General features: G+C 56.2%; 2 protein-coding genes across 10 annotated transcripts in view; one reads left to right on the top strand and one right to left on the bottom strand.

The window, feature by feature from the left end:
* DOT1L (DOT1 like histone lysine methyltransferase) overlaps positions 1 to 26,893 on the top strand; it is a 58,240-nt gene that overhangs the window by 2,505 nt on the left and 28,842 nt on the right. For 3 of the 8 annotated variants that reach the window (XM_057539826.1, XM_057539827.1, XM_057539832.1), the window contains exons 2-7: positions 10,497 to 10,540; positions 19,791 to 19,865; positions 22,655 to 22,718; positions 23,301 to 23,529; positions 25,172 to 25,266; positions 25,665 to 25,727. In XM_057539826.1, coding sequence (XP_057395809.1) covers positions 10,497 to 10,540; positions 19,791 to 19,865; positions 22,655 to 22,718; positions 23,301 to 23,529; positions 25,172 to 25,266; positions 25,665 to 25,727 — 570 coding nt within the window. Of the gene's footprint in view, positions 1 to 10,140; positions 10,373 to 10,496; positions 10,541 to 19,790; positions 19,866 to 22,654; positions 22,719 to 23,300; positions 23,530 to 25,170; positions 25,267 to 25,664; positions 25,728 to 26,086; positions 26,278 to 26,893 lie in introns of those variants that run through there. The other 5 variants (XM_057539828.1, XM_057539829.1, XM_057539830.1 and 2 more) reach the window with 5 other exon arrangements.
* Positions 1 to 26,893, bottom strand: part of SPPL2B (signal peptide peptidase like 2B) — a 154,526-nt gene that overhangs the window by 104,293 nt on the left and 23,340 nt on the right. The gene's annotated exons all lie outside the window — the stretch shown is intronic.

The raw sequence follows: 26,893 nt of genomic DNA, 5'->3' as shown, positions 1-26,893 counted from the left end.
CTTTTTCTTGCTGTGTTGTATTCCATTTTCCGTTTCTCCATTCATCTGCGGGTGGCAGGGCTTGTGGGATATTTCCAGTTTTGAGGGGATCAGGAATAAAGCTGCTGTAAACATCCCAGGGCAGGTTTCCATGTGAACTTGGGTTTTTACCTCACTTGAGAAAATACTCAGGAGTGAGACTGGGGTCTGTGCTAAGTGTATGTTTAACGACCCTTCTGCATCTTAGAAATTGGTATTTTTGAGTATTGGAAGAGTTTAGAAATCCACTGTGACCCAGCACCCAGGCACTTGAAACGAAGATGAAGGTTCATCTGGAGATGGTCACGTTGTCCCCATCACCGTCTTTTATTCAAGGCACAGCAAGGCCACAGATTTGTAACCCTTGTAAGAAAGACCTCGTGTGTCCAGGCCGTGGCAGGACCTGGCTTTCTAGCGGTGGGCGGTTCTGAACTGGAGAGTGTCTTTCCCTTGCTGGCCGGACCTCGCTTGGCAGGGTGCGGGGTGTGCTGCCTGCCTGGCCGGGCACTCCTCCTGCTGGTCAGTAGCCGTTCCTGGTGTGTCTGTCCCACTACCAGGCAAGCAGTCAGGGGCCCTAGTGAAGTGCCCAGCGAGCCGCAGCCTTCCTAAAGCTTTGCGGGTAACGTCTGCTACCCTCCCATTTCCCCACTGAGGAATTTTGCTTTCTCATGGGAAGTGAGGGGGTGGTACTTTATAAGAGTTCATATTTTGTGATGACTTGATGCTGAATACATTAAGAAAATGGGCTCCTTCCAGAAGCTTAACTTTTCAGAAGGTCAGATTACTCATGTGACCGCACGTTTGAAATGACTGAGCTTGTTTGTTCATTGATTCATTCATTCTGCAAGCACCTCCTGGATATTTACAGTGAGTGTTCCAGGGGGCGCAGAGGACAGTAGACAGTATTCTTATTCTCAAGAAACTTATGAACCAAGGACGGTAGGTGATCTATAAACACAGAAGTTCAGCTGAGGTGTAGTGCCCCGTATATGGGACCAGCTGAGGTCCCAGAGGGTGGGGCTGCCAGGTTTGCCCTGGGGGAGGTGTGAGTGGCTTCTCTGAGGATGGGGCACCCGCAGGAGGAAGTGCAAACAGCCACAGCCGTCCGCACGCGGAAGTGTCCAGCCTCCAAAATGGGCTTTTGCGCAATTGACAAATGGGAGGGCGGGGTGCAGGGCGAGTTTTGTTCCTTCTGTGACTGAGAGTTCCCAGATATCCACTTGTAGCTCACGGCGGCATTTCTAAAGCAGCATGGCCCTTCTTTTGGTGGGAAAACCGGGTCTCAGCTCAGGAGGGAGCAGGTGGTATCTTCGGCTGCCTGATGGCTGGGCAGGAGCCTGCGAGGGCGTGCAGTGGTCCTTCCCCTCCGTGACTCACTGAGGCTGTGGGCGTGGAGCAGCCCCAGCGTGACTGTCCCCGCCTGCTTCTGGCTTCCTCCTGAGAGCCCACGAGTCTCTGATGAATGCCCGCTGAGCAGTCATGCCCTTCACTCGACTGTGAGTAGTAGCTGAAGTGGGCGGCCGAGTGAGCCATCCCTCCCTGTGACTCAGAAAATATTTTCTGATCTGACCTCTGCTGGTGTGAGTCCTGCCTAATCTGAGCTCAGGTGGAAGGCAGGTTAACCCTTTGACGACTTTCTGTGGGTGAAGTAGCCTCTTTAAAGAGGAAGGGATCACCGGAAAAGCCTGATATTCCATACGTACGTGGCTGTTAGCTTTTGTACTTTGGTCCCTAACATCCAAATACCGCCTGTGTGCTCTGTTCCTGGTGGGAGGAGCCAGAGGTGGCCGGCCCTTTGGATATTCACTAGGCAGGAGGTGGCGGAGCTGCAGGGGACCCACCCCCAATCTACCTCTAGGAGCTGCATCCTTTTTTCCTTAATTAAACTTTTTATTTTGAGATTATCGTAGATTCTTGCACAGCCGTCAGAAATGAGACGGAGACATCCCACATTCTCTTTACTCAGTTTCTCCCGATGGTGGCATCTTACAAAGCTACGCACCGATGTAATGATTTCATTAGCATTGGTACAATCAAGATACAGAGTGTTTGGCGTCCCTTTTGAATTTGGGGACCTGTAGGGTGCGACTGGCTGTGTCTGCGCGTCCCTGGGTCCCGGGCCCGGCGCTCGTCTCCCAGGAAACCCCTCTCCTCCCTCTTTCTTTCTGCCGTGTCCTCCTCTCGTGGTCCTGGCGCTCTTCCCCAGTGCGTGCGCCTTGTCTCCCTGGCTGTGGGATGACAGTCCTTTTTCTTTCCTCCCACTCAGGGCGCTGCCTGGAGGCCTCTTTGGCATCTTCTCTTTCCCTTCAAGCTCTCCCTGCCGTTCCCACCAGCCGGGTCTCCTGCCGCACCCGTGGTGTTGAGCGGTCCCAAGGGTGTTCACAGAGGACGTGCTGGGTGTCTGTCCGCGGTGCTCCGCAGCTCACGCATGGCTCTGTAGTGCCTCCCTCACTGCCCGCCTTTGTCGTTCCTTCCCAGACTCTGTCTCCCCACCCACGGCCGCTGTCAAGGTGCCTGGCCCGGGGCTCTGTTCCTCGGCGCCCCCGTGTGGGACCGGGCCCTCTTCCTGTCCATGGCGCCTGGCAGAGCTGCCGAGTCACAGGTTCCCGGGAGCTGCAGTTGGGAGGTCGGAGGCTGTGTGCTTCACTGAGTATTGACCTTGGATGACGATGCCTCCTCATGTCTGAGGGGCTTCCGTTTGAATCCCCTCAGTTAGTCATGGGGTGCACGGCCGATGCCCGGAAAGCGTGTTAGAGTCACGCCAGGTGCACGGGCAGCCGGTGTGTGAGAGAGGTTATCTCTGAGAACGCTTGTCCCTTAAAAACCTGACGCGTCTTTTCCCGGGTGGGGAAGGGGTTTTGCAGGCTGTGTGCTGGGGGCCGGGGGGCCGCCACGGGGTGGTGCCCATGGGGACGGCGGGAGTCGTGGGGCTCGGGGCGGGGAGCTCTCGGGAAGGATTTGCACGTCGCGTGGTGGTGGTGGCTCACGTTTCCCCTGGTCTGCAGGTGGCTCCCTGGCGTCTGCTCTGCGCTCGCCCTGCGCGCTGAGTGAGGCTCCCACCAGGGAGCAGGTGCTGGGGCCGCAGGACACGCTGGGCCCACACCTGGTCTGGGACAGACACCAGGTGAAGAGGCGGGACAAGGGGAGGAGGAGCCGCGCTGGGTCTTGTGGGTTTTGTGTCTTTTTAAATAACAGCTTTGTCAAGATAGCATTCACACACCACAGGACTCACCCATATGAAGTGTACAATTTAGTGGCTTTTACTATATTCACAGAGCGGTGCAACCGTCACCTCTAATTCCAGAACATTCCATCAGCGGAAAGGGCCCGCAGTCCCCTGCCCCAGACCCTGACACTAGGAACCCACTCTCTGTGTCTGTGGATCTGCCTGTTCTGGACGGTTCCCATCAGTGGAATCACACACTCTGGGTCCTTCTGTGTCTGGCTTCTCTCACTGAGCATCGTGTTCTCAGGGTCCATCCACGTTGTTGTGAGTGTCAGGGCTTCACCCCTTTTCATGGCTGAGTGATGCTCCCATCTGTGTGGACCAGGTCGTGGGGTCTCGAGGCCCCTGGAGAGGCGTTCGTTTGGCTTGGTCCTGGGGTGGGGCGACGTCAGTTGCACTGATACGGTGCTAACAGGACCCCTTGCTGGAGTGGAGACAGTTGAAGGCTGGGGGCGCGGCTTGCCTTGGCCTTTGAGACTGCGGGGTGGAGGCCATGCTTCCGCTTCTCGCTCGGGGAGCCCCGGGCGAGTCCTTCTCCAGCTGTGCCCCCTCGGAAGGGCCTCCTCCATCCCTGGGCTTTCCCTCCCTTCCCGTCACGGCCTCGGCCTTGGCCTCAGGCTGGACTGCTCTGTGGCAGTAAAGCATTTTCTTTGGTGACGGCAAGAAAAGTTCTGGTGGTGAACTTTTGGTCGTCGCGTTCCCCCGTCCCACCGGAGTCACTGCACAACGGCTGCTCCACGCGGGCCCCCGGCGTCTGGCGCTCAGCACTTGCAGGGGCTCCTTGGGTGGCTGGGCGGCCTGGGCTGTCACAGGTGGGCTAGTTTGGATTGAAGCAACTGAAATGGTCTTGTCACCCCTGGAGCCCCCGTGGCGCCCCGTCCTCCTGGGGACACACCCGTGCCCGTCCTACAGAAGGACGGCTGCCCGGACAGCAGAACGTCCCGGCCGGTCCTGGCTCTGCGCAGACTGGCTTCCGTGAGCTGCGGACCCAGGCGTGGAGCTCAGGCTCAGGGTCAGGTCTGGAAACGCTCCCGCAGGTGCGGCGGTAGGTGAGGTGGTACATGAGCCACGCGCGTGCCTTCCTGGTAGCCACGTGACAAGTCAAAAGGAGGAGGCGAGGTACGTTTTCACAGCATTGTACATAACTGAGTATAGCCCAAATACTACGTTTTCAACGTATCGTTTAAAAAATTAGTAAAGGGCAATTTTACTTCGTGTGTGTGTGCATGTGCGCGCTATGTCGTAGAAATCCGTGTGCATCTTGTGCTCACAGCACATGGCACTGGAGTGGGCCAGCGCGCACCATTGACCCTCGTCCAGGTGGCCAGGGGCCGCTGTGGGCACAGTGAGGCTCTAGACCCCTCTCCCTCGTGAGGACTCCTTCCTTGGACCCTGGTCATCGGGGCCCCTGTGTGCACAGCGGGTCCCACCCGCCCGGGTCCAGGCCACGGGCCCACCATGTCCTGCACCGTGTCCGTGGCCCAGGAGCCACGGGCCCGCTCCCTCTTCTCTCTTCCTCCTCCAGCTGGACTTTGGCCTCATGGGGTCCCGGCAGCCCCTTCCTGTTTTCCCATGTTGACTGTTCCTTGCAGTGCCGGTCTTGTGGGCAGGTTTTTGCGACGCGGCTCAGTCCCGAGACCAGCCTGGTTTGTCGCCTGGCCCTGCGGGGAGAGGGCCGGGTCAGCGGTGGGAGGAGAGCCTCCTTCCTGGCTCTCTCCTTTGCCTCGCTTTACCAGGCGGTTCCCCTCCTTGGCCTGGCTTGTCCTCCGGTACGGTCCTGGGGCCAGGCAGCACCCCCTTGCTGGGGGCCTGCGGACGTCCGGGGCTGACTGTGGACAAGACCCGTGTGATGCTCCACAGCCAGTCTCTCTGCCACCCCCGCCCCATGTGAGATGCACTCATTTTCAAGTGAAAACCTGGTCGCTTCTTGAATACTCAGGCCCACCGCAGGCGCTGGCCCTCCCCCTCCCCCTTCACCCCCTGCTCCCTCTCCCTGGCGATTGGGTGCTCCCCAGCGGGGCCGCGGGCTGAGAGGTGAGGCTGAGCGCCTTCGCTGGGCCTCGGGGCCCTCTGCTCACCCGCCTGGCTTTCCTCCCAGACTGAGAGCCTTCTGTGGATTTTCCACTCCTCCAGCCAGACCTCTGCTCTCAAAGCCCTGCCACTGGGAGAGGCAGAGAGACAGCCGGCAGACCTCCCGCCGTGTTCCATCTCCCCTGCCTTTGACTCTTCCCGCGGTGCTTCTCCACTTTGGGGAACAGTGCGTGCATCCCATCCTGGCTGCTCTGTCCCACTTGTCTTGGCCCCCACCCCAGGGCCCCGGAGGTGTGCAGAGCCTCGGGGAAGAAGGCAGCGACCCCCAGCCCGCAGGCCGTGCCCCCTGCAGCCTGCTGGGGGGCGGGGACCGCGGGCAGAGGCCCAGGGTGCTCCCCCTCGGCACCTCCTGGGCACTCGTGCCCTCAGCAGACGGTGATAGAGAGTGTGGTCCCTGCTTGCTTCAGGCCGGGGGCCCCTGGGCCAGCAGCTTTCCCACCAGCCGGAACTGGTTAGGAATGCGGGTTCCTGGGGCCCAGACCTGCTGACTTTGAAACTTTGCGGGTGGCCCCAGAACTCCACTCTGACCAGGGATTCTGACGCTCGTCCCGGTGTGATGCCCCTGCCTCGGAGGCCCCCTGGGTCCCGGCGTCTTCCTGCTGCAAGTGGGAAGAGGAGGACGGAGTCCACGTCTTGTCTCCTCCCTAGTCTCTGCCCCCTGCCTCTCGCCGGGTCCTCCAGGGACGATGTCTCCAGATGTCGTGCCCCTGTCACTGTGAACCGGCCTGCGTGCTCAGGGGTGGGCGGTGCCCTGGCAGCCAGCGCCCAGGAGGCCCCCTGTCCAGGCTCCTCACGCCGGGCGCAGGGCCTGCGGGGACAAGCGGGGGCAGAGCCAGACCTGCGGGCGTCCGGGTGGAGTTCCTGTTCCCACACCTGTCCTCACGGTCAAGGAGGAGGCAGGGGCCTGCCGAGTGGGACAGCCAGACTCCCCCGCCCCGTGGGCGGCCCCCGCCCTCACCTGAGCTGGGCAGGGGCGGGGAGCGGGCGGACGGGACGGGCTTGGTGGCGGCTCAGGCCTGATGACAGCCTCCGGCTTCTGCACAGGGTGCTTTTTCAGGTGGGAACGGTTGTGCTTATTGCGGCTGTTTTCCCAGGATCCCGGAGTGAGGCCGCCGGCTCTGTGGTGAGCAGCATTCCGCTAAGCCTGTGCGCGGCTTCCTGCGGAGGCTCTGACGCCATCAGTGAGAAGAGCCTGGGTTAGTCACTGACTCAGCAAGCAGCCAGCAGCGGGCCGGGGCTGTGGCTGGGACGGGGAGGCCGGGCGTCCCGTGCAGCGAGACCAGGGCTGACCTCAGACCCCGGAGTTCCAGGGTTCCCCCGGGGGAGGAGGTGTGGGTGCTCCTAAGCGCGGGCTTCCTCAGGGCTGTTCTCAGTCGGACCTTTCTGGGTCGGCTTCTGGCGTCGCTCTGTTCTGAAGGCCTGTGAGGGAGAAGAGGCCACAGCCGAGAAGCTGTGAGAGCTTCTGAATCATCGATGGTGATCAGGGCATCTTAAATCATACGACTCAGGACGGTCGCTGGAAGCTGGCCAGTCCCTAAAGCAGCATCCCCAGATCGTAGGAGGCACGTCGTAAACTGTTCCCTTCCTTTCGTTCTGGTTGTAAAGCTTGGGAAAGCTTGAGTTCATCTCATCACAGATGAGACCACGTTCCAGGCCCCTGTCTGCCCAGGTCGGCGTGACGCGGCCTGAGACGCGGTGGCTCAGCCAGGGCTGCGTGAGGGCCCCTGCCGCCCCTGCAGGAGGAGCGTCGCTGGGGCGCGTCCAGCCTCCTGGGGGCGCCGAGGGAGGGAGCGCAGCCCGAGCCGGCACGGGGCAGCCACGCGGCGCACACTCAGGCACACGCGCGTGCTCACGGGGTCCTTTCAGAGCACGCACCCTGTTTTGTAACTCCACAATGGTGACCGGAATCAGACTCTCCTGGGTACTGTCACATCCTCCTGTGGCTCTAAGACTTGTTCTTACGGGCCATGCTCTCAGGGTAGTGTATCGGCCTAAACGCGGACGTGAATTTAGCAGCTTGAGACGACGCACACTGATGACCTCCCGTGGTTTCTGAGGGCAGGGATTCAGAGCGGGCGGGCGAGGGGATTCCGGCCGAGGGTCCCTCCGGAGGCTGCAGTAGGGGCTTCAGCCAGGGCTGCCCCATCCGAAGGCCGGACCGGGCGGGATGCCTGGCTCCCAGGCGGCCCCTCCCGTGGCTCCTTTGCACGTGGGCCTCCGCAGGGCTGCTGAGGCTCCTCAGTGCACGGGGGCCGGCTCCCCTCAGGAGGAGTGTGACGCGGGAGAGCGTTGGTGGAAAGTTCTAGATCCTCCTCCTCACCCTGTGACTACTCAGCACCTTGTACACTGTGCTGTGTGCGTTTGTCTCTGAGCAGACCCTGCGGGACAGCGTGGCGTCTTCTCTGCTTTCAGTGGGTACAGGAGCCCAGGGAATTCAGGGCTGCCAGGACTGTCTGTCTGGACTCACTGAATGTTGTGGAGCAGGAACAGAGTCCGTCGGCCGTGTGAGTGTCTGAGATGCTCAGTATCTTCCTACTGAGGTGGGGCTGCTTCTAACGATACTGTGCGTTTCCTCCTGTAGATTTTGTTGTGGTTTTTTTGTTTGTTTGTTTTTGCCGCGCTGTGCAGCATGTGGGATCTTAGTTCCCCAACCAGGGATTGAACCTGGGCCCTTGGCAGTGAAAGCACAGAGTCCTAACCACTGGACCGCCAGGGAAGTCCCTGTTGTTATTGTTGTTGTTGATAACTGTTTTGAGGTGTAATTTCCACACTCTTCACCTCATCCACCTAAATCGTGCCGTTCCCTGCTTTGTAATGTATTCATTGAGTGCAGTCATCACTACTACCAATTTTAGAACATTCCATCACCCCAAGAGGAAACCCCATCCCCATTAGCATCCCTCCCATCCCCCTCCCCAGCCCCTGACAACCAGGAACCCACTCTCTGTCTCTGTGGATTGGCCTGTTCTGGACGTTTCCCATCAATGGAATCACAACCTGTGTGTCCTTCTCTGTCTGGCTTCTCTCACTGAGCATCGTGTTCTCAGGGTCCGTCCACGTTTTAGTGAGTGTCAGTGCTTCACTCTTTTTCATGGATGGATAATATTTCAATGTGTGGAGGGACACATTTGTTTATTCGTTCATCTGTTGATGGACATTTGGGTGGTTTCCACCTTTTGGCGGTTGTGAATCACGCCTCTGTGAACATTAACGTTCAGGGTTTTTTTGTGTGTGGTTTTTTTTTTTTTGGCCGCGTTGGGTCTTCGTTGCTACGCGCGGGCTTTCTCTAGTTGTGGTGAGTGGGATCTACTTTTTCTTGCAGTGCGCGGGCTTCTCATTGCGTTGGCTTCTCTTGTTGCGGAGCACAGGCTCTAGGCACGCGGGCTTCAGTAGTTGCAGCATGCAGGCTCAGTAGTTGTGGTGCACGGGCTTCGTTGCTCCGCAGCATGTAGGATCTTCCCAGACCAGGGCTCGAACCTGTGTCCCCTGCATTGGCAGGTGGATTCTTAACCACTGTGCCACCAGCCACCAGGGAAGCCCAATGTTCAGGGTTTTGTGTGGACGAATATTCTCATTTCTCTTGGGCAGACACCAGGAGAGGAATTGCTGGGTCATTTGCTAACTGTTTAACCTTTGAGGAGCTGCCAGACTGTTTTCCAAACCTAGCTGTCCTCACTGTTTTCTGACGTTTGCCAGGAGGCCTTGGGGCCGATCAGTGGTTCTTCCCCAGGGTTTCTGGGTCAGCAGTGGCGCTGATGCTGCGGGTCGGTTCTCCCGTTTTGGGAACCACTGGTCTGCAGGGCTGTCCTGTGCTGGACCGCACATGCTCCATCTCCCGCCCCCAGCCTTGTCTAAGTAATGTGAGTTCAATGGATATTTACTGCTCCATCCTTGGTAAGTTGGAGGATGTTGTTAAGAACGATAGAAGATTGGTTTTTTTCCTTTGCCTTAAAAAATAAGACTCTGGGCAAAAGGTCACATATCGTAATTCTATTTACAAACGTCCAGAACTGGCAAATCCACAGAAACAGAGAGTGGATTAGTGTTGTCAAGGGCTGGGGAGGGGATTGGGGCACGTCTGCTAATGGGGTGATGGGATGTTCTGGAACTAGATAGAGGTGATGGTTGTTGCCCAGCTCTGAATGTATTAAAACCCACTGAATTGTATACTTGAAGCGGGGGCCCAGTTTGTGTGAATTATATCTCAGTAGGGCTGCTGTTGCAAAGATGAGGCTTAGGACACGAAGGGTGTTTCCGGAGTTGTTTGACCTGTTAGGAACGCTGCGCCATGGGGGGCCCTGCCCTGGGACCTTCCGGGCATCCGTGCCCTGGCCTGCAGGGGCTCTGCCCGCGTTGCCGTCCTCCACTGTGAAGCGTGGAAATGGTGGCCTGGGCTGAGAGGGGCAGTTGCTGTCCCGGGGCAGGGCTGGCAGCTCTGGGCCTGACCGTCTCACCTCCAGCTTCAGCCCATGCTCTTCGCGGCCCCTCCTCTCGCTGTGCATCCTCTTCGAGGCCCCTCCTCACCGCGATAGAAACCTTCACTGGCGGGGTGGAGGTGCAGTCTAGAGTTACAGACCGTCCACACGATGCGTCGTCCTCACTTGGTTTCTGCGCGGTCTTGGGTTAGCTGGCCGCCAAGACCCCGGCGAAAGGCCAGAGCGACCCCCGACGTGCTCCTCGGGGAAAGCGGCGAGGCCAGCCCGCCGGGCGCAGTGGGGCTAGGAGAGCGCCGCTGTGGCCGGGAGGGAGGACCGCTGCTCGCCCGCTCCCGGTGGTTGCACGACTGGTGTTTCCCCATTTTACAGATGGAAACCGAGGCCTGCAGCGGTTCAGGGACTCAGAGCCAGGCCTGTGGCTTCCAGGCTGCAGGAGCGCCCGGGGGAAGTCCTGGGGAAGGAGGGTCGGGGGCTTAGACTCCGTCCCGGTCCCTTCCCCGCAGCCCGCTGGGCGGCAGGGCACTGCAGGAACAGGCGCTCCCGAAGCCAGCGTGTCCCACGTGGCAGGACATGGCCCCAGCGCTGTGGGTAGGGCTCTCTGGTAGGTCCCGCGGGTCGGGAAATGAGGCGGGGAGTCCTGGGGGCTGCAGCACCCGCCTCCTCTGGTCGCCACCATCACCGGAGGGTGGAGGGACGGCTCTAAACCCTGTCCCATTGTCTTTCAGGACAAACACCACGATGCTGCTCATGAAATCATCGAGACCATCCGGTGAGTGTGGCGCCTGCTGGGGCGGGGCCTCGGGGGCGGGGCCTCGGGGGCGGGGCCTCGGGGTGGGCCAGTCCTGAGTTCCCAGCAGCCCCCCAGCCGTGCGCTCCCCCATTCCGCCATGCTGATCCGCGTCAGCATCGTCAGCATCGAGGAGGCTTGGGAAGCGGGGCTGTGGGGTCAGGGGGTCAAGTCCTCTGAGTGTGACCCAGGACAGGTCTTGGTGCTTCGTGAGCTGGCTTCCTGTGGAAGAGGCTGGAAATCCTGAGTGGCCAGCTTCCCGAGGGACCCCCTCCCCTCTCACCTCATCACCTTGTTTTACTCTTCTCCCGTGGGGTTTGCTGTGACCTTTGGGTTTGGGCTGCTCTTCCCTCTGTGAGCCTGCCCTGTGCTGTGCAGAGGAGGCCGGGTGCCCAGGAGGCTGACCCGGGCGAGATCTGGGAGGAGGGCCGCCTGCTGTGTTTCTAGTGGGCTGTCTCCTCACGTGGGACCTGAGGGTCTGCGATGGCCTCCAGAGTGCCCTCGGGGGCCCATGCACGGAATCCTGCGACCACTCTTGGCTTTAGATGTTGCACGTGTGTGACCATGGCCCTGGCATCTCGCTGCATTGTTCCTTAAAATCCTTAGCTGTGTAGCCACTGCCTGGGCCACACGCCATTATATCCGCTTGAACCTGGGGCGGACGGGCTGGCAGTGCCCCAAGAAGGAGTCTGGATGGGGGTCTGGGCTGTGATGTGAGGCCCTGTCCTGCCCCTGGTGGCTAAGTGGCCTCAGACTCCCTGAGATTGTTTTCTCTGCTCTCGGGGCTGAGCAGGGCCTCCTGCAGGATTGTCTGAAAGACTGAGTGAAATCATGGGTGTGAGTCTCGCAGGGTGGGCCTGTCCAGGGGTGGTGCTGAGAATTTGGGATCTACTTTTTTTTTGTTAATGGTGTAATCTATCATAAAAATAATGGTTTAGGGGCTTCCCTGGTGGCGCAGTGGTTGAGAATCTGCCTGCCAATGCAGGGGACACGGGTTCGAGCCCTGGTCTGGGAAGATCCCACATGCCACGGAGCAACTGGGCCCGTGAGCCACAATTACTGACCCTGCGCGTCTGGAGCCTGTGCTCCGCAAAAAGAGAGACCGCAATAGTTAGAGGCCCGCGCACCGCGATGAAGAGTGGCCCCCGCTCGCCACAACTAGAGAAAGCCCTCGCACAGAAACGAAGACCCAACACAGCCATAAATAAATAAATAAATAAATTTAAAAAAAATAAGAAACTAGGTGAACTTTTAAAAAAAAATAAATAATAATGGTTTATTTTTAAAGAAAGCTGCTGGTTAGGAAGTGGGGCTGTGTGATTAGGCGGGGGGCACTGAGTCGGCCAGCCTGGGTTCTCACACACTCCCCGGAGCCGAGCGAGCTCCGGGGGGCGGGTTGGCCTCCCCACCTGCTTCCTTTCTGCAGGGAGGGGGTGTCCCTGCAGTGCGGGGCGTCAGGACTGGGTTTGCAGCTGTCCAGCCAGGCCTGGTCCCCTCCCGGGTTGGCGGTGCCTGCCAGCCGCAGGCCTGCTCCTCATCTCACAGGCGACTTCACCTCCTTCCCTCGTGTCCCCGAAGACGGGTTCTGTTCACTGGCAAAGAGAGTAGTTAACCTATTTTGTTTTTCCTCTTATTTTACTTTTTATCCTGGAGGATTTCCGACATGCCCAGAGGTAGGCAGTGGGTGTGATGAGCCACCCAGCCCAGCACTCGCTGACTCTCAGCTGCTTTTGTTTCACCTGTACCTCCACCCACTTTCCTCTTTTCCACGTTAGGGTTTATCATGACACAGTCGAGGTGTGGTTGAAGTGCAGGAGACTGCATGTGTGGAAAGTGTACAGTGGCCGACGTGGATGTGTGGGTGTCCCCATGTACCAGTGTACAGAGGAGTCACCCCTGTGTTTCCTTGTGCCCTCTGTCGGCCACCTCTCCCTCCCTTCTGTCCCGGGCAGCCCAACCTGCTTTCTGCCGCTGTGGATTACTTTGCATTTTCTAGAATTTTACATTTTTAAAAAATGTAACAATAGTTTTTCCTTTTTATTCGTGAGGAGTGCATCATTGCAGGATGGACCACAATTCACTTATTCGTTTACCAGATGACAGACATGTTTGGGTGGATCTCGATTTTTGGCAATTGTAAATGAAGGTGTTGTAAACATCCCCCGGAGGTTTTTGTGTGGACACATCTCCCTTCCTTCTGCGTAAATACCCGGGAGTGGGATTGCTGGGTTGTGCTTGAAGACAGGCTGCCAAAGTGTTTTCCAAAGGGGCCTCCCCACTTGGCACTGCAGGCAGCAGTGCAGGACCACTCCCGTGGCTCCCGTTGTTGGCAGGTGATGTTCACTGCGTTGTTTTTGCTGGTCCTGTTGGAGTCATGTGGTGGTATCATTGCGGTTTTTATGAGAGTTTTCCTAATAATTGATGACATTCATCATCTTTTGCCTGGTTTTAAAAACTGGTTGTTTTTTAATTATTGAATTTTGGGCATTCTTTATCATTGTGATTTATCCTTTATCAGGTATGTTTTCTTCTGGTCTGTGGCTTGTCTCTTCACGCTCATGACATTGTCTTTTAAAGAGCAGATATCTTAAATTTTGATAGAAGTCCAGTTTATCACCTTTTTTTTTTATGGTTTGTGGGTTTTTTGCATGCTAAGACGTGTTTGCCTAACTCAAGGTCACAAAGATTTTCTCCTATGTTTTCTGGAAGTTTTATAGTTTGGGTTTTACATTTACATCTTTTCATCCATTTTGAATAAATATTTACATGTGGTGCAAAGTATGGGCTCAAGTTTATTGTTTTGCATGCCAGACGTCCAGTAGTTCCAGCAGCATTTGTTGATGAAACTGTCCTTTCTCTGTGGAATTTCCTTGTCACCCTTGTGAAAGATCAGTTGACAGTGTACCAGGTGGTTTATTTCTAGACTCTGTTCTGTGCCGCTGATCCATGGCTCTGTCCTTTGGACAGTACAAAACCTTGGTTACCACAGCTTTATGGTAAGCTTTGGAATCAGACAGAGTCAGTCCTCCATCTTTGTTCTTCTTTTGAAATGTTGCTTTGGTTATTCCATCTCCTTTGCATTTCCATGTAAATATTCGAATCAGCTTGTTGATTTTTGCACAGTTTAGTTAGGAATTGAATCTGTAGGTCATCTTGGAGAGATTTGCCATCTCTGTTGAGTCTTCCAATCCATGAACATGGTATACCTTTGCACTTACTTAGGCCTTTCAACATTTCTTTTGGCAGCTCTGGCATTGCAGTGTGGAGGTCTTGGACAACCTTTTGTTAGGTTTATTCCTAGCTCATTCATGCTTTTGTCACTACCATAAGTGGGATTGTGTGTTAAATTTTAAGTTCTATTTGCCTTCTGCTACTGGGTAAAAATACTGTTGATTTTTGTGTATTAACCATGACCTTGTGCTTAATTCATCAATCCTAGTGGTAGTTTTATAGATTTCCTGGGACTTGCTGTGGAAATAATTGTATCACCTGTAAGTGGGGAGAGTGTTACTTCTTCCTTTACAAGCTTCATGATTTTATTTCTTTTTCTGGACCTTATTGAATTGCCTGGGACCTTCAAGACTGTTTTGCAATGAAGTGGTGAAATCTGGTGTTCTTGCCTTTTCCCTGATCCTGGTGGGAAAGATTTAGCCTTCCACCACTGAGGTGATGTTAGCTGTAGGTTCTTCACAGATGCCCACTATGAGTTTGAGGAATTCTCTACTATTCCTGGTGTTATTTTCCCTAGGTGTGACAGTGGCATCCACTTACGTTTAAAAAAAAAGAAGCCATAAGTTTTACAGTTAAATACTGAAATATTTATGGATGAAAACGTCACGTGTGGTCTGCTTCCAAATAGTATGGAATGGGTGCAGAAAAAGCATTTGACAAAAAAGTGTTCCTGATAAGAGCTCTGAGTACAGCAAGAGGCATGTGGCATCCACATGTCTTGCCATGATGACATTAACTTGGATCACGTGGTTGAGGTGGTATCTTCCAGATTTCTCCAGTGTAAGGTTACTGTTTTCCCCTTTTTAATTAATAAAAATCGTGGGGGAAATATTGGGTTGGCCAAAAGGTTCATTCGGGTTTCTGAACGAACCTTTTGGCCAACCCAATACTTGAAGCCTGTGCAGATATCCTGTTTCTTCTTGGACTTTTGCCTCTGATTTTAGCATCCAGAGGTGGACTGCAAGGACTAGTTACTGGGGCGTTTGAAAGATGCTTTTTTTTTTTTTTTTTTTTTTGGGCCGTGCTGCGCAGCATGCGGGATCATAGTCTGAACCCATGCCCCCTGCAGGGGAAGCATGGAGTCTTAACCACTGGACCGCCAGGGAAGTCCCAAAAGGTGCTTTTCTGTTTCCGTCATTCTCCCACCATTTATTAATTGGAACTTTTCTGTGAGGAAGGGCTGTTCCTCCTCAGGCATTGACTTCATTCTGTGGGTCATACCCCGCTGCTGTATTACTTTTTTTGCTCCTCACGCTGTTCCTGTGCTGGCCTGGGGGGCTCTTTGTGTTTGTGCCCAGTCCCTTTGACTTGGCCCCGCCCACTCTGAGCACATCCTCACTTTCTGGAGCCGCCAGATGCTCCAGAGTCATCTTGAATTTGCTGTGTCCCAGCGCAAGAGTCGGCCACTGCTCCAGAGAGCTCTGGTTTTTCCCCTGGAGAAGAGTTTGTGCTGGGTTTTTTTGTGTGTGTTTTTTTTTTTAATTAATTCATTAGTTAATTTTTATTTTTGGCTGTTAGGTCTTTGTTGCTGCGCGCAGGCTTTCTCTAGTTGCCGTGAGTGGGGGCTACTCTTGGTTGCGGTGCGCGGACTTCTCGTTGCAGTGGCTTCTCTTGTTGTGGAGCATGGGCTGTAGGCGTGCGGGCTTCAGTAGTTGTGGCTCGCGGGCTTAGTTGCTCTGCGGCATGTGGGATCTTCCCGGACCAGGGCTCAAACCTGTGTCCCCTACATTGGCAGGCGGATTCTTAATCGCTGCGCCACCAGGGAAGCGCTGTGCTGTTTTTTGAGAACGGGTTGTTTGTCTTCTTACTGAGTTATAGAAATTATTAACATATTCCGACTGAGTGCCTAGTGAGATAGCGTATTATGCATAGTGTGGCTGATTGCGGCTTTAATGGCATCTTGATAAGTGGAAGTTTTTAACTTATCAATTTATTCTTTGTTGGTGGGTCGTCTGGGTCATATCCAGGAAATCTTTGCCTGCAGAGTCATGCAGTTATTTTCCTGTTTTCTTCAGGAAGCTTTGTGGTTTTAGCTTTTACATCCAGGTTTAAGATCAATTGTGAATTAATCTTTGTTTATGTCTGATGAGGGTTTGTGTTTATGGGGGTCAAGATTTTTTTTTTCCATTCAATATTCGATCGTTCTAGCCTCATTTGTTGAAAAGATGTTCCTTTCCCCATCAAATTGCCTTGGTGCTTTTGTCAAAAATCAGCTGTTAAAATTTAGTCTATCTGTGGATTCCATGTCCTGTACCATTGATCTGTTCGTTCACCTCTCTGCCAATACCCCACTCTTGGTTACTGTAGCTTTACATTAAGTCTCAAATTAAGGCAGTATGAATCTTGAAACAGTGCTGTTATTTTTGAAGACTATTTCGGCTATTCTAGATTCTCTGCCTTTGTATGTCAGTTTGAGAATCAGCTTGTCTGTTACTCAGAAAAAAGCCTACTGGACTTTTTCATAGGAATTATTTTGCAGTTCAGTTTGAGGAGGAGATTTAACAATATTTAGTCTTGTATTCCATGAGTATTGTTTGTTTATTTATATATTTACTATTATGTTGTCTTTAATTTTTCTCAGTGATGTTTTGTTTTCAATGTAGAGGTCTTGCAGATTTTTCATTAAGAGAATCCCTAAGTATTTACGTTTCAATGTTGTTTTTTTGTTTTTGTTTTTACATTTATTTATTTATTTATTTTTGGGTTTGTTGGGTCTACATTGCTGCACGCAGGCTATCGCTAGTTGTGGCGAGCAGGGGCTACTTTTCACTGTGGCGCGGGGGCTTCTCATTTGCGGTGGCTTCTCTTGTTGTGGAGCATGGGTTCTAGGTGCGTGGGCTTCAGTAGTTGTGGCTTGCAGGCTCAGTAGTTGCGGAACGCAGGCTCTAGGGAGCGTGAGCTTCAGTAGTTGTGGTGCACAGGCTTAGTTGCTCCGTAGCATGTGGGATCTTCAGTAGTTGCGGCACACGGGCTTAGTTGCTCCGCGGCATGTGGGATCTTCCCGGACCAGGGCTCGAGCCCATGTCCCCTGCGTTGGCAGGCGGATTCTTAACCACTGGGCCACCAGGGAAGTCCACGTTTTAATGTTATTTTAAGTAACATATAAAATCGTTCCCTTGGGCTTCCCTGGTGGCGCAGTGGTTGAGAATCTGCCTGCCAGTGCAGGGGACACGGGTTCGAACCCTGGTCCGGGAAGATCCCACATGCCGCGGAGCAGCTGGGCCCGTGAGCCACAATTACTGAGCCTGCGCGTCTGGAGCCTGTGCTCCGCAGCAAGAGAGGCCGCGATAGTGAGAGGCCCGCGCACCGTGATGAAGAGTGGCCCCCGCTTGCCACAACTAGGGAAAGCCCTTGCACAGAAACGAAGACCCAAGACAGCCATAAATAAAATAAATAAATAAAATTAAAAAAAAAATAAAGTAAAATTGTTCCCTTGGGCTTCCCTGGTGGCGCAGTGGTTAAGAATATGCCTGCCAATGCAGGGGACACGGGTTCGAGCCCTGGTCTGGGAAGATCCCACATGCCGCGAAGCAACTAAGCCCGTGAGCCACAACTACTGAGCCTGCGCGTCTAGAGCCTGTGCTCCGCAACGGGAGAGGCCGCGACAGTGAGAGGCCCGCGCACCGCGATGAAGAGTGGCCCCCGCTCGCCACAGCTGGAGAAAGCCCTCGCACAGAAACGAAGACCCAACACAGCCAAAAATAAATAAATAAATTTATTAAAAAAAAAAAATTGTTCCTTTTTAAAATTCTTTGTTGCTGGCATTCATAAATATAGTTGATCTTTGTCCTGTGACCTTGCTAAATTCACATGAGTTCTGGTAGGTCCTCTGTAAATTCCTTAGGATGGTCTGTGTATTGAGTCATGTGTGTGTGAGTAGGGACAATTTTGCTTCTTCCTTCCCTGTCTTTATGCTGTGCATTCCTTTTTCCTGCCTTGTGGTGCTGTTCAGGACCTGTGGTAGAAGGCTGAAGGTCCCTGCCCATCCCATCCTTGGGGAGCGCAGGCTTGCACTGCCAGCTTGGTGCTGGCTGCGGGGGCCCTTGCCTTCTGTGCTAGGGGCCTCCCAAGGGAACGCAGGTGTGCTGGACAAGAGCTCGCCAGCAGTGAAGGCGCTCACCCTGAAGGCCCAGGTGGAGAGGCTGTGATGACCATGGGGGCAGTGACTCCAGAGGCCCTTGGGTCTGAGGGAGCCGGGGGCTGGGGGGGATGACACACAGGAGCCAGCACTGCTCAGCTGCCCTGGTGACTGTGAGCTTGGGCGGGTCTCACAGGGAGGGGAGCCAGACCCCTGACGTGGGAGCACCGGCCACCAGTGGCTAGGGCCGGTGTGTGTGTTTGGAGGGGCCTGGGGTCTGCACGATGGAGAAAACTACCTGCTGCTGGATGAGGCAGTCTGGCTGGATGACACAGGGACCCAGGTGGCACAAGAGAGCCGGCTCTCCTTCCTCTCCAGGCCTGTGGTCTCCTTGTACCCCTCCTGGCAGAGCCCCAGGCAGCAGCGGGCTTGTTGCTGAGAGACAGCAGCTCCACCACGACCCCATGCCCTTCATCAGGTGGAGGGTGGCTCTTTCTGTTTCTGGTTTCCTGAAAGTTTTTATGTGAATAGGAATTGAATTTCGTCGTGTACGTTTTCTGTATCTTTTGAGACGATCGTATGACTTTTTTTCTCTTTTATTCTCTTAATGAGGTAAATTACAGTGACTGGTTTGTTTTTGTTTTTGTTTTGGCCGTGCCACACGACATGTGGGGTCTTAGTTTCCCAACCCGGGATCGAACCCATGCCCCCTGCAGTGGAAGCACAGAGTCTTAACCACTGGACCGCCCGGGAAGTCCCTACAGTGACTAGTTTTAGAATGTTAAACAACTTTTCATTCCTGGGATAAACTCTACGTGAATAAGATGTATTGCTGACTTCAGTTTACTAATATTTCTAAAGGATTTTTGTGTCTGTGTTTGTGAGGGATACTGGTCTGTAGATTTCCTTCCTCGTGATGACTTTATGTTTACAAGGCTTTGTCTTTCTCTGGTTTTGCTGTCAGGGTAACGTTGGCCTCATAAAGCTGAAAAGGATTAGTGTTACTTCTCCAGTGATCCATAGAATTCACCAGCGAAGCTACCTGGGCTTGGAGTTTCTTTGTGGGAGGTATTTGATTAGGAAGTCACATTCTGTAATAGGTATAGGGCTATTCAGATGTTCTGTTTCTTCTTCTGTCAGTTTTGGTAATTTGTGTCTTTCAGGGAATTTGTTCATTTCTCCCAAGTTGTTGAGTTTATTGACATGCTATTTTTCATAATATCCCTTATTTTCCTTTTTTTCTCTATAAGTTCTGTAGTGATGACTCCTCTTTCACAACTTTTCTCAAGATTGTATCAGGATCCAATCAGGGTTACACCTTGGGTTTGGTGGATATATTTTTGTCTTTCAGTCTGCAGGTTCCCCCTCCATCTCTTTTTTTCCCTTGCAGTGTTTTTTTGTTTTTGTTTTTGTTTTTTGGGATCTTAGTTCCCCAACCAGGCATCGAACCCAGGCCCTTGGAAGCGAAAGCTCGGAGTGCTAACCACTGGCCTGGCCCACCAGGGAATTCCTTCAGTGGGTTTATTGAAGAAGCCCCGTTGTTTGTCTTGGGATTAGTTAATTCTTCAAATAATAGTTCCCTTTCATTTCTGGTGGATACGTTGCTTTTCAGACTCCCTGATTTGAGCTGATTTGGTTTCCTAGACCCTGTAACACATTAAGTCCATTTAGCTCCCAATGGACAACATTGTTGGAACTTGAAGCAACGTAATACTTGTGTAATTCATAAGGACAGCATCATTGTAATGACAGCATTGTAAACTTCACAGCCTTTGTTTTGAAGTAACACCTCCCTTCACTCTTTCACATTTTGAGTTGGGTAATGAGGATGTTTTGTTTTTGTATTTGTAGAGTAAACAGTGTTTAAGAACAGTGTTGAGAGTAAAAAATATAGCACTAATACTAGTTTTCTTTGTGTTTCAGGTGGGTCTGTGAAGAAATCCCAGATCTCAAGCTCGCTATGGAGAATTATGTTTTAATCGACTACGACACCAAAAGGTAAGCCGGGTTCTGCCTGGGCTGCGTCTGCACTTGGGACGGGCTCAGCGTGTGTGGACACAGCCTATAATTAGATCTTCCTCGATGCTGCAGGCTGATGGGAAAGTTCCTTTTAGAGTTTCCTTTCAGAGCCAGCATTGAGTTATTTTGGTAGGAAATGTTTATCCAATATTGGCAGAGGCTGTCAGAGTGAGGACATAATTGGAAACTGCACGTTGCAGCAACTGGGATTGGTGTGTGTGTGAAACTACCCCAAGTTAGGAGTCACTCTTCACGGCAGGCAGCTGCCAGCGCCGGCGGCCTGGCCTGGGGAGCCTTGGGCCCTGCCCAGCTCTGGTCAAGGTCTCACTTGGCTTTGGCCGCGTCTAGCAGTTTCCTACAGCCACATCCTGGGTCTCCGAGGAGAGTCCTGTGGGTGGGGAAGGGCGAGGCCGTGTCTGGAATGCCTGCCTGGAATTTTTTTTGTTTTTCTTTGAGAAACGCTCCTGCCTGTCTCCGTCCTTGGCAGTCTCGAGGTGGCACGCAGGCTCCGGCTTAGGTAGCTGCTCGTGGCAGAGAACGCGGCCCCGAGGCGCCCTCGAGCCCCGCACAGGCCCTGCTGCCAGACCTGCTCACGTGGGCTCACTTCCACATTTGGAGGACTTGTGGTCCTGGCCGGCCTTCCCAGCCTCAGTCAGCCCCTGGTCCCACCCCCTTGCCTCCCCCTCCTCCCTGTTCAGTCATCAGTACTTGCTGTTGTGACAAGAGGCCACCCGTGCTGGCCCCTCGTCCAGAGCAACCAGACCCCCGCAGCGTCGGCACAGGTGGCCACACGGGCTCGGGCGGCCAGCGCATCCGTGGGTCCTGACCCCTGATGAGGACGCCTCCTGCCCCTGGGGTGAGGGCGGCTGTGGCCGCTGACCTTGAATGATGGTCTTGAGGTCCGTGCAGCTCATGTCTCATGACGGTTGAGTGCCGTGGGCCCGGCCTAGAGCAGCCGGGGTGCTTAAGGGCGCTTTTGGTGCAAGGTGCTTGCAGGTGGGGGTTTGGTGTTCTTCCCTCCGTGTTCAGCCGGTTGAGGAAAGACTGGAAGGACGTGGGGCTGGGCGAGGGCAGGGGGCGGTCTGACGGCGCCCACCCCAGCGACCCGTGTGACCTCAGGGTCTGTGACGGCAGGGCCGGCACAGAGGGCCGAGCTCCTCTGTCGGGTGGATCCCGGCAGGGATCAGGGTGCCCAGGTTCCCCTGAGCTTCTGTCTTGCTCATCCTCCCAGGAAAAGGTCTCTTCCAGGGTGTAGCCAGAGGCTTTGAAGGAGGTGTAGAAGTCAGAACACAAGGAAGTGAGGTTGCGAACTAGTGCGTTGTTTTCTCCCTGAGGCCTGCGTAGGAAGACAGGAGCTGGAAATGGACTGGCCATCGCGTGCACCCTTCCATTTCGAAGAGTGGGTGCCTGGGGCCAGGGGCGGGCATGTCACTCACAGACACTGCACTCGGGTGGCTGCTGGGCCGTGCTCCCCGGGACCCCGCGGCCCGGTGCTGGGCTGGACCCCTCGTGCCTGTGCCCGTGGTTAGCTCCCCCGGAACGTGGGTTTCCTGCCTTGTTGCGGCGTGTCAGCCTGCTCCCAGCGTGTTGGAGCCGCGTAGCCCTCTCTGTGTGTCTGTGTGTGAGTTTCACAGGCTTCAGCCGTGCCTGCTCTTTCCCGCTCGAGATCTCTGGCTTTTCAGCTGCAGCTGCCATTCTAGGAAACTGAACTTGCCATATGGTTACAGGTCCCAGTTGAATTCTTTTACTTCCGTTAGGAAGGAAGGAAGGTGCACTTAAATTCCTAGAGTCCTTCCAGGGCCAGGGTCGAGGGCTGGGGGGTCTCGAAGATGCAGGTGGGGAGGGGCTGCGGGGGGCGCTCCCTGCACCCCTGTGTGCATCCTTGGGTTCCCCGGGGTCCTGGCGTCTCACTGGGAAGCAGCCGTCTTGCTGCCCTGCCTGTAGGGGGTGTTGGACGAGCCCCCGAGTGACAGCCCCTCCCCTGTGCGGCGCAGGCACCAGGCACAGCCGCCCACTGCGGGCATCGGGCAGGTCGTTCTCCGCGGGGCCGTCCCAGGCAGCCCCCGCCCCATCTCTCAATGCCACTGGTGACAACCACAAATGGCCCCAGATACCGCCCCGGGGGTACCCCTGGGTTAGGGGATTCCGTTGAAAACTCATTCCCTTGGTGTTTGGGAGAGCCTAGTCTTGTTAAAAACTCCTGACAACTCCCTTGTTAGGCGTCTAACACAGGCTGCTTATATCTGTGAAAGTGTCAGAAACTTAAACAGGTGTAGTAAACAGAAGTGATGTCGGCGTGAGGGGGGAGGTGCTGACCCTACTCTCTGCAGAGCCGGGCTGTCGGCTGTCATCCCCTTCCACCCGACCAATAGAGCAGGAGCCCGTCTGCCTCCACGTGGCCCTCGGTGCCCCGGCTGTCGCCCCGCCCACTCAAGTTAGGCCGAGGGGTAAACATGGAGGCTCCCCCCGGCTAGGACAGGGAAGGGGCGGCCCAGCCCTGGGGCGGTGGGACTGCATTGCAGCCACGGGTTGGGGGTGAGGCAGCCTTGGTCCCGCCCGCCTCTCTCTGCGGATGGATGGCTGTGCGTAGCCCTTTCCTCACCCAAGGCCTGCAGGGCGCCGCTGCCCGAGGCTTTGACCCGTGAGCCGACCCCTCCGCTCTGGTCTCGAGGCCCCATGATGCCCCTGGGACCTCTCCCCCTCGCACAAGGCCCAGTGGCTTGTTCCGAGCTCGGCAGTGGCCAGCGGCTATCCCCTGCCTATTTCAGCTTCGAAAGCATGCAGAGGCTCTGTGACAAGTACAACCGGGCCATCGACAGCATCCACCAGCTGGTATGTGGCCTTCACCTGCCCCTTGGGCCCGCCTCCTCCTCCGGGCCCACGCTGTGCTTCAGGACCCCGTTGCCTGTCGAGTCGCTTGGGTGCTTCAACCCGACCCCTGAGGCCCTGGGAGTGCAGAGTCTGCAGCACCCCAGGGCGTTGGACCATGTAGTGGGGCGGGGGCGGGGAACCGCAGCCGCTGTGATGCAGACAGTCGGAACTGAGTGACCTCGTTACTTCCAAAGGGGTCCCGGGCCCTGGTCGCCCCTGGGGGCCACAGCAGGCAGGCGGGTGACGGGTAGCCTTCCTGGGCCTTCTCCATCCTTCACCCACCCCTCGGGCACTCTGGGCGCTGGGACAGACCAGCTAGGAGAGGGGAGCTGTGCTGGGGAGCTCACACTGCTTGGGTCCAGGGGTGCACACGTGTGCATACGCACCCCCGCACGGGTACACGCGTGCACGCAGGTTCATACTACACACATCCACACACAGGCTCACACACACGCTCCCGCGCACACGCGTCACCATTGGGGGCAGTGGCGCGGCCGGCGGGGCGGGGCCCAGGTGGACCGACTGGTGCCCCCTGTGCCGCAGTGGAAGGGCACCACGCAGCCCATGAAGCTGAACACGCGGCCGTCCACGGGGCTCCTGCGCCACATCCTGCAGCAGGTCTACAACCACTCGGTGACCGACCCCGAGAAACTCAACAACTACGAGCCCTTCTCCCCGGAGGTGTACGGGGAGACCTCCTTCGACCTGGTCGCCCAGATGATCGACGAGATCAAGATGACCGAGGACGACCTGTTTGTGGACCTGGGTAGCGGTGAGTGTGGGCCAAGCCCGTGTGCCCGCCGGGAGGGGTCCGGGGCAAGTGCTAGGCAGTGGGGGAGCCCTGACCCTGCAGTCCTAGTCAGCACACCCCTCCCCCCACCCGGCAGGCCGCAAACCAAGCCTGCCTTTCCAGTGCCCAGAAACCTGCCCCTTCACTCCTGCTCAGCCAGCCTGAGAAGGTCCGTGGGCTCTGCCCAGCCGCCAGTGCTGAGCTGCAGCTCTGCTTCCCGTCCCCCGCTCCCCCCACCCCCCGTGCCTGCTGCTGCGGAGAGGAGAGCCCTGCTCCCTGTGCGCCCAGGCCTCGTGGCTGCACTCCCTCCTCGCTCCTCGGCCTGGGGCTGCTCCTGGCTCTTGGCCCACAGGTGGCCCCAGGGACCACCGAGGTGGACCAGCCCCCACCTTGCTGGCGGTTCCTCCCCCCTGCCCGCACTCACCGCCCAAGCGGCCCCCTTGCCTGCTCACGGGGCGTCCTTCCGCACAGAGTGGAGACTCCTGGGGTTAGGGCCTGGCAGGCGCACACGCGGCACGCCGTGCTGCCTGAGTAAGCATCGGGCTGACTGGTTCCTGGTGGGACCCGTGAGGTCACGGGCTGACGGGGGTGCTATCTGGCATGTCGTTGGGCGGCTCCATCAGGAACCCCCAGCAGAGCCCGCTGGGGCATCTCTGCCGCCCCATGTGACCTGCTCACAGCCCCGAAAGCCCCGTCTCCGCCGGGTAGGCGCCCTGCAGATGGGGACGAAGATGGCTTCTTTCGTGGTGTCATCGTCGGTTTAAGTCCTCTTTAAGTGTACGATTCGTATTTTAATAAGAATGCACGTACTTCAAAGGTCATTCCTTTAAAAGCCTGTAAAATTCCCCTAGTGTCAGAAGGCTTATGATTTCTGAGAAGCACCAGCCTCTGCAGGCCCAGCTCTCCACACCTTCCCCCTGTCCCCTGGGAGGGACCGCACATCCTTTCCCGTGTTTACCCCGTGTTTCTGAATAGAGGTTTGTTTTCATCGTTGGAGTACATTCTATTCAAAATGGGAAATCAAGGGGCTCCTGACACTTTATTTAAAGTGCAACTGATCTAAGTTCAAGGAGAGACCATTTAAAAAGCTTCCTTTTGTCATGAAGCCTAAATGCCCGCAGACTCTGCCTCCATCCTGCTGGCGTGTGTGGTGTGGGGCTCTCCCGCCCCCTCTCTGAGCCCGCTTCAGACTCGGCTGAGGATGCGAGCTGGCCGTGTAGTGGAACCGTGGTGTGTCCGGGGCGGGCGGGAGCCTTCCCAAGGGGTTCCTGGGTCTCACACAGCTGGGTCTGTGTCTGGACAGTTAATGCCACACGGGGCCGTGGACCAAGGACGGATTCTGGTTGGGGGGCCGTGGAGTGTTGTCCTTGGATGATGAAGTGGAACCCAGATGGCTGTCCCCTGGTGGCGGCTCAGCCCACGGCCTGGGGCATTTGAACACATTCTGTGACCTCGGAGAGCGCTCGGGCACCTTTGCTGAGAGCCCGTGGCCTCTGCCTGGTGACCTTGTGGCCATCGCCCCAGTGGCTGGGGTGTGGCCTCTGTCACAGTGCACATCTGACACCTGCTGCTGTCTTTCTCTCTCTCTCTCTCTCTCTCTCTCTCTCTCTCTCTCTCTCTGAAGGAGTGGGCCAGGTTGTGCTGCAGGTCGCCGCGGCTACCAACTGCAAACATCACTATGGTGTCGAGAAAGCTGACATCCCGGCCAAGTACGCGGAGGTGAGCGCTTCTGGGCCCTGGGCACGGTTGCATCTGTCGCTTTTCTTTCCAACCTTGGTTTGTGGTGGCCTGTGGGGCGAGGGCGTGGCCTGTGCCAGGGGTCAAGGGGAGGGGAGTTCCCCCAGCACCGTGGGGTCAGCTGACGTCACCCTTGCGCCAGCGTCTGCCTGGGGGGCGGCAGGGTCTGGGGAGAGCACACGTCTGAGCGGTGTCATCCCCACAGGAACGTGTTTAGAGTTGTGGTTCGCACGCCCGCTGACTCGGGTTCCCTGTGGTTGGGAGCCTTTGCCAGGGACCCCGGAGCGGGCGGGCGAGGGGAGGAAGGGGGCTTGGGGAGCCGTGGGTGCCCTCCCAGCTGCCTGGTTCCTGACGGGCTGTCTGGTTCGGCTCCCTTGCAGACCATGGACCGAGAGTTCAGGAAGTGGATGAAATGGTATGGAAAAAAGCATGCAGAATACACAGTGAGTGCCACCGCTCCATGCCCCGTGGCTGCTGGTGCAGTGCCTGCCCTGAGCCTCCACCCCCGGGGGCGGGGGCAGCTCCCCTGCCCGGAGCGCCCTCCCCATGCTTTCCACCCTCTGCCGGCCACTCTCGTCCTCCCTCCTGGGGGCCCTTGCGGGCGCTCAGAGAACAGAGGTGGCCCACGTGGCATTTCTCTTCCTCAGCCCCCCAGGCACCGGCAAGGCCTCGGAGCACCGGCTCTTTCAGAGGCAGCGCCCCTCCCGGGTCGGCAGGTGGGGGCGGCAGGGTGTGGGCGAGGCGACCTCTGCCCCGTCCGCGGGCCGTCTGAGGGCATCTTTCTCCTGCTTGCCCCCCGCAGCAGTGTGGGGCCCAGCGGATGAGTCCCCCAGCTGTCCCGGTGCTGCCTGCCCCTCTGCCCCTCACTCAGCATCGCTCAGCCCGGCCTTTCGACGCCGAGGTTCCTCAGGTCTCGCTCCTGGATCCTGGACGCTCTGGCCTCTCTCTCTGCTCCTCCTGCCCAGGGTGTCCGCGTCCGCATCCTCGGCTCGAGTGCGTTTCTGTGCTCAAGGCTCCATCAGTCTTCCTGCCAGGTTTCGGTTGCCTGTGGACGCACGGCCGCCACGCAGCCACCATACCCTGGGCCGCTGCTGGGGCATCGCAGGGGGCGGGGTCCGCAACCGGATCTTCACCACACCCACCACTTCCCATCTCACGCCCCCCAGGTCACTTAGACCCCAGCTGGCTGCGACGTGGTCCTGACGCCCCCTCCCAGAGTTCCTTGCCGTGCTCGCTGCTCTCCCTGCGCCGTCCTGCGGGCAGGGTTGTGGGGCCAGAATCGGCGTCCCCGTCGCCTCGGGGACCCAGAGTGGGTCACGTAATCGTAGGTGGGAGGCAGATGGGGGTGCAGGAGAGTGGGCTTCAGGCTCTTAGAACAGCCTAGCCATTTCTCCTTTCATGGGTCGTGCTTTCGGTGTTGTGTTTAAAAGCCAAGCCTCAGCTCACCTAGATTTACCCTCACGGTATCGTATAGGAGTTCTGTGGCTGTGCGTTTTGCCTGTAGGTTCGTGGTTTCTTTCTGGTTACTTCTTGTGGAGGGAGTGAGGTCTGCGTCTACATTCATTTCTCCGTGTGCAGACATCCAGCTGCCCCACCCCGTCTGCTGCAG

The sequence above is a fragment of the Balaenoptera acutorostrata genome, chromosome 2 (assembly GCF_949987535.1).
Source record: "Balaenoptera acutorostrata chromosome 2, mBalAcu1.1, whole genome shotgun sequence".
NCBI lineage: Eukaryota > Metazoa > Chordata > Mammalia > Artiodactyla > Balaenopteridae > Balaenoptera > Balaenoptera acutorostrata.
Note: the sequence above shows the minus strand (reverse complement) of the source record. Positions and strands in the feature narration are given on the sequence as shown.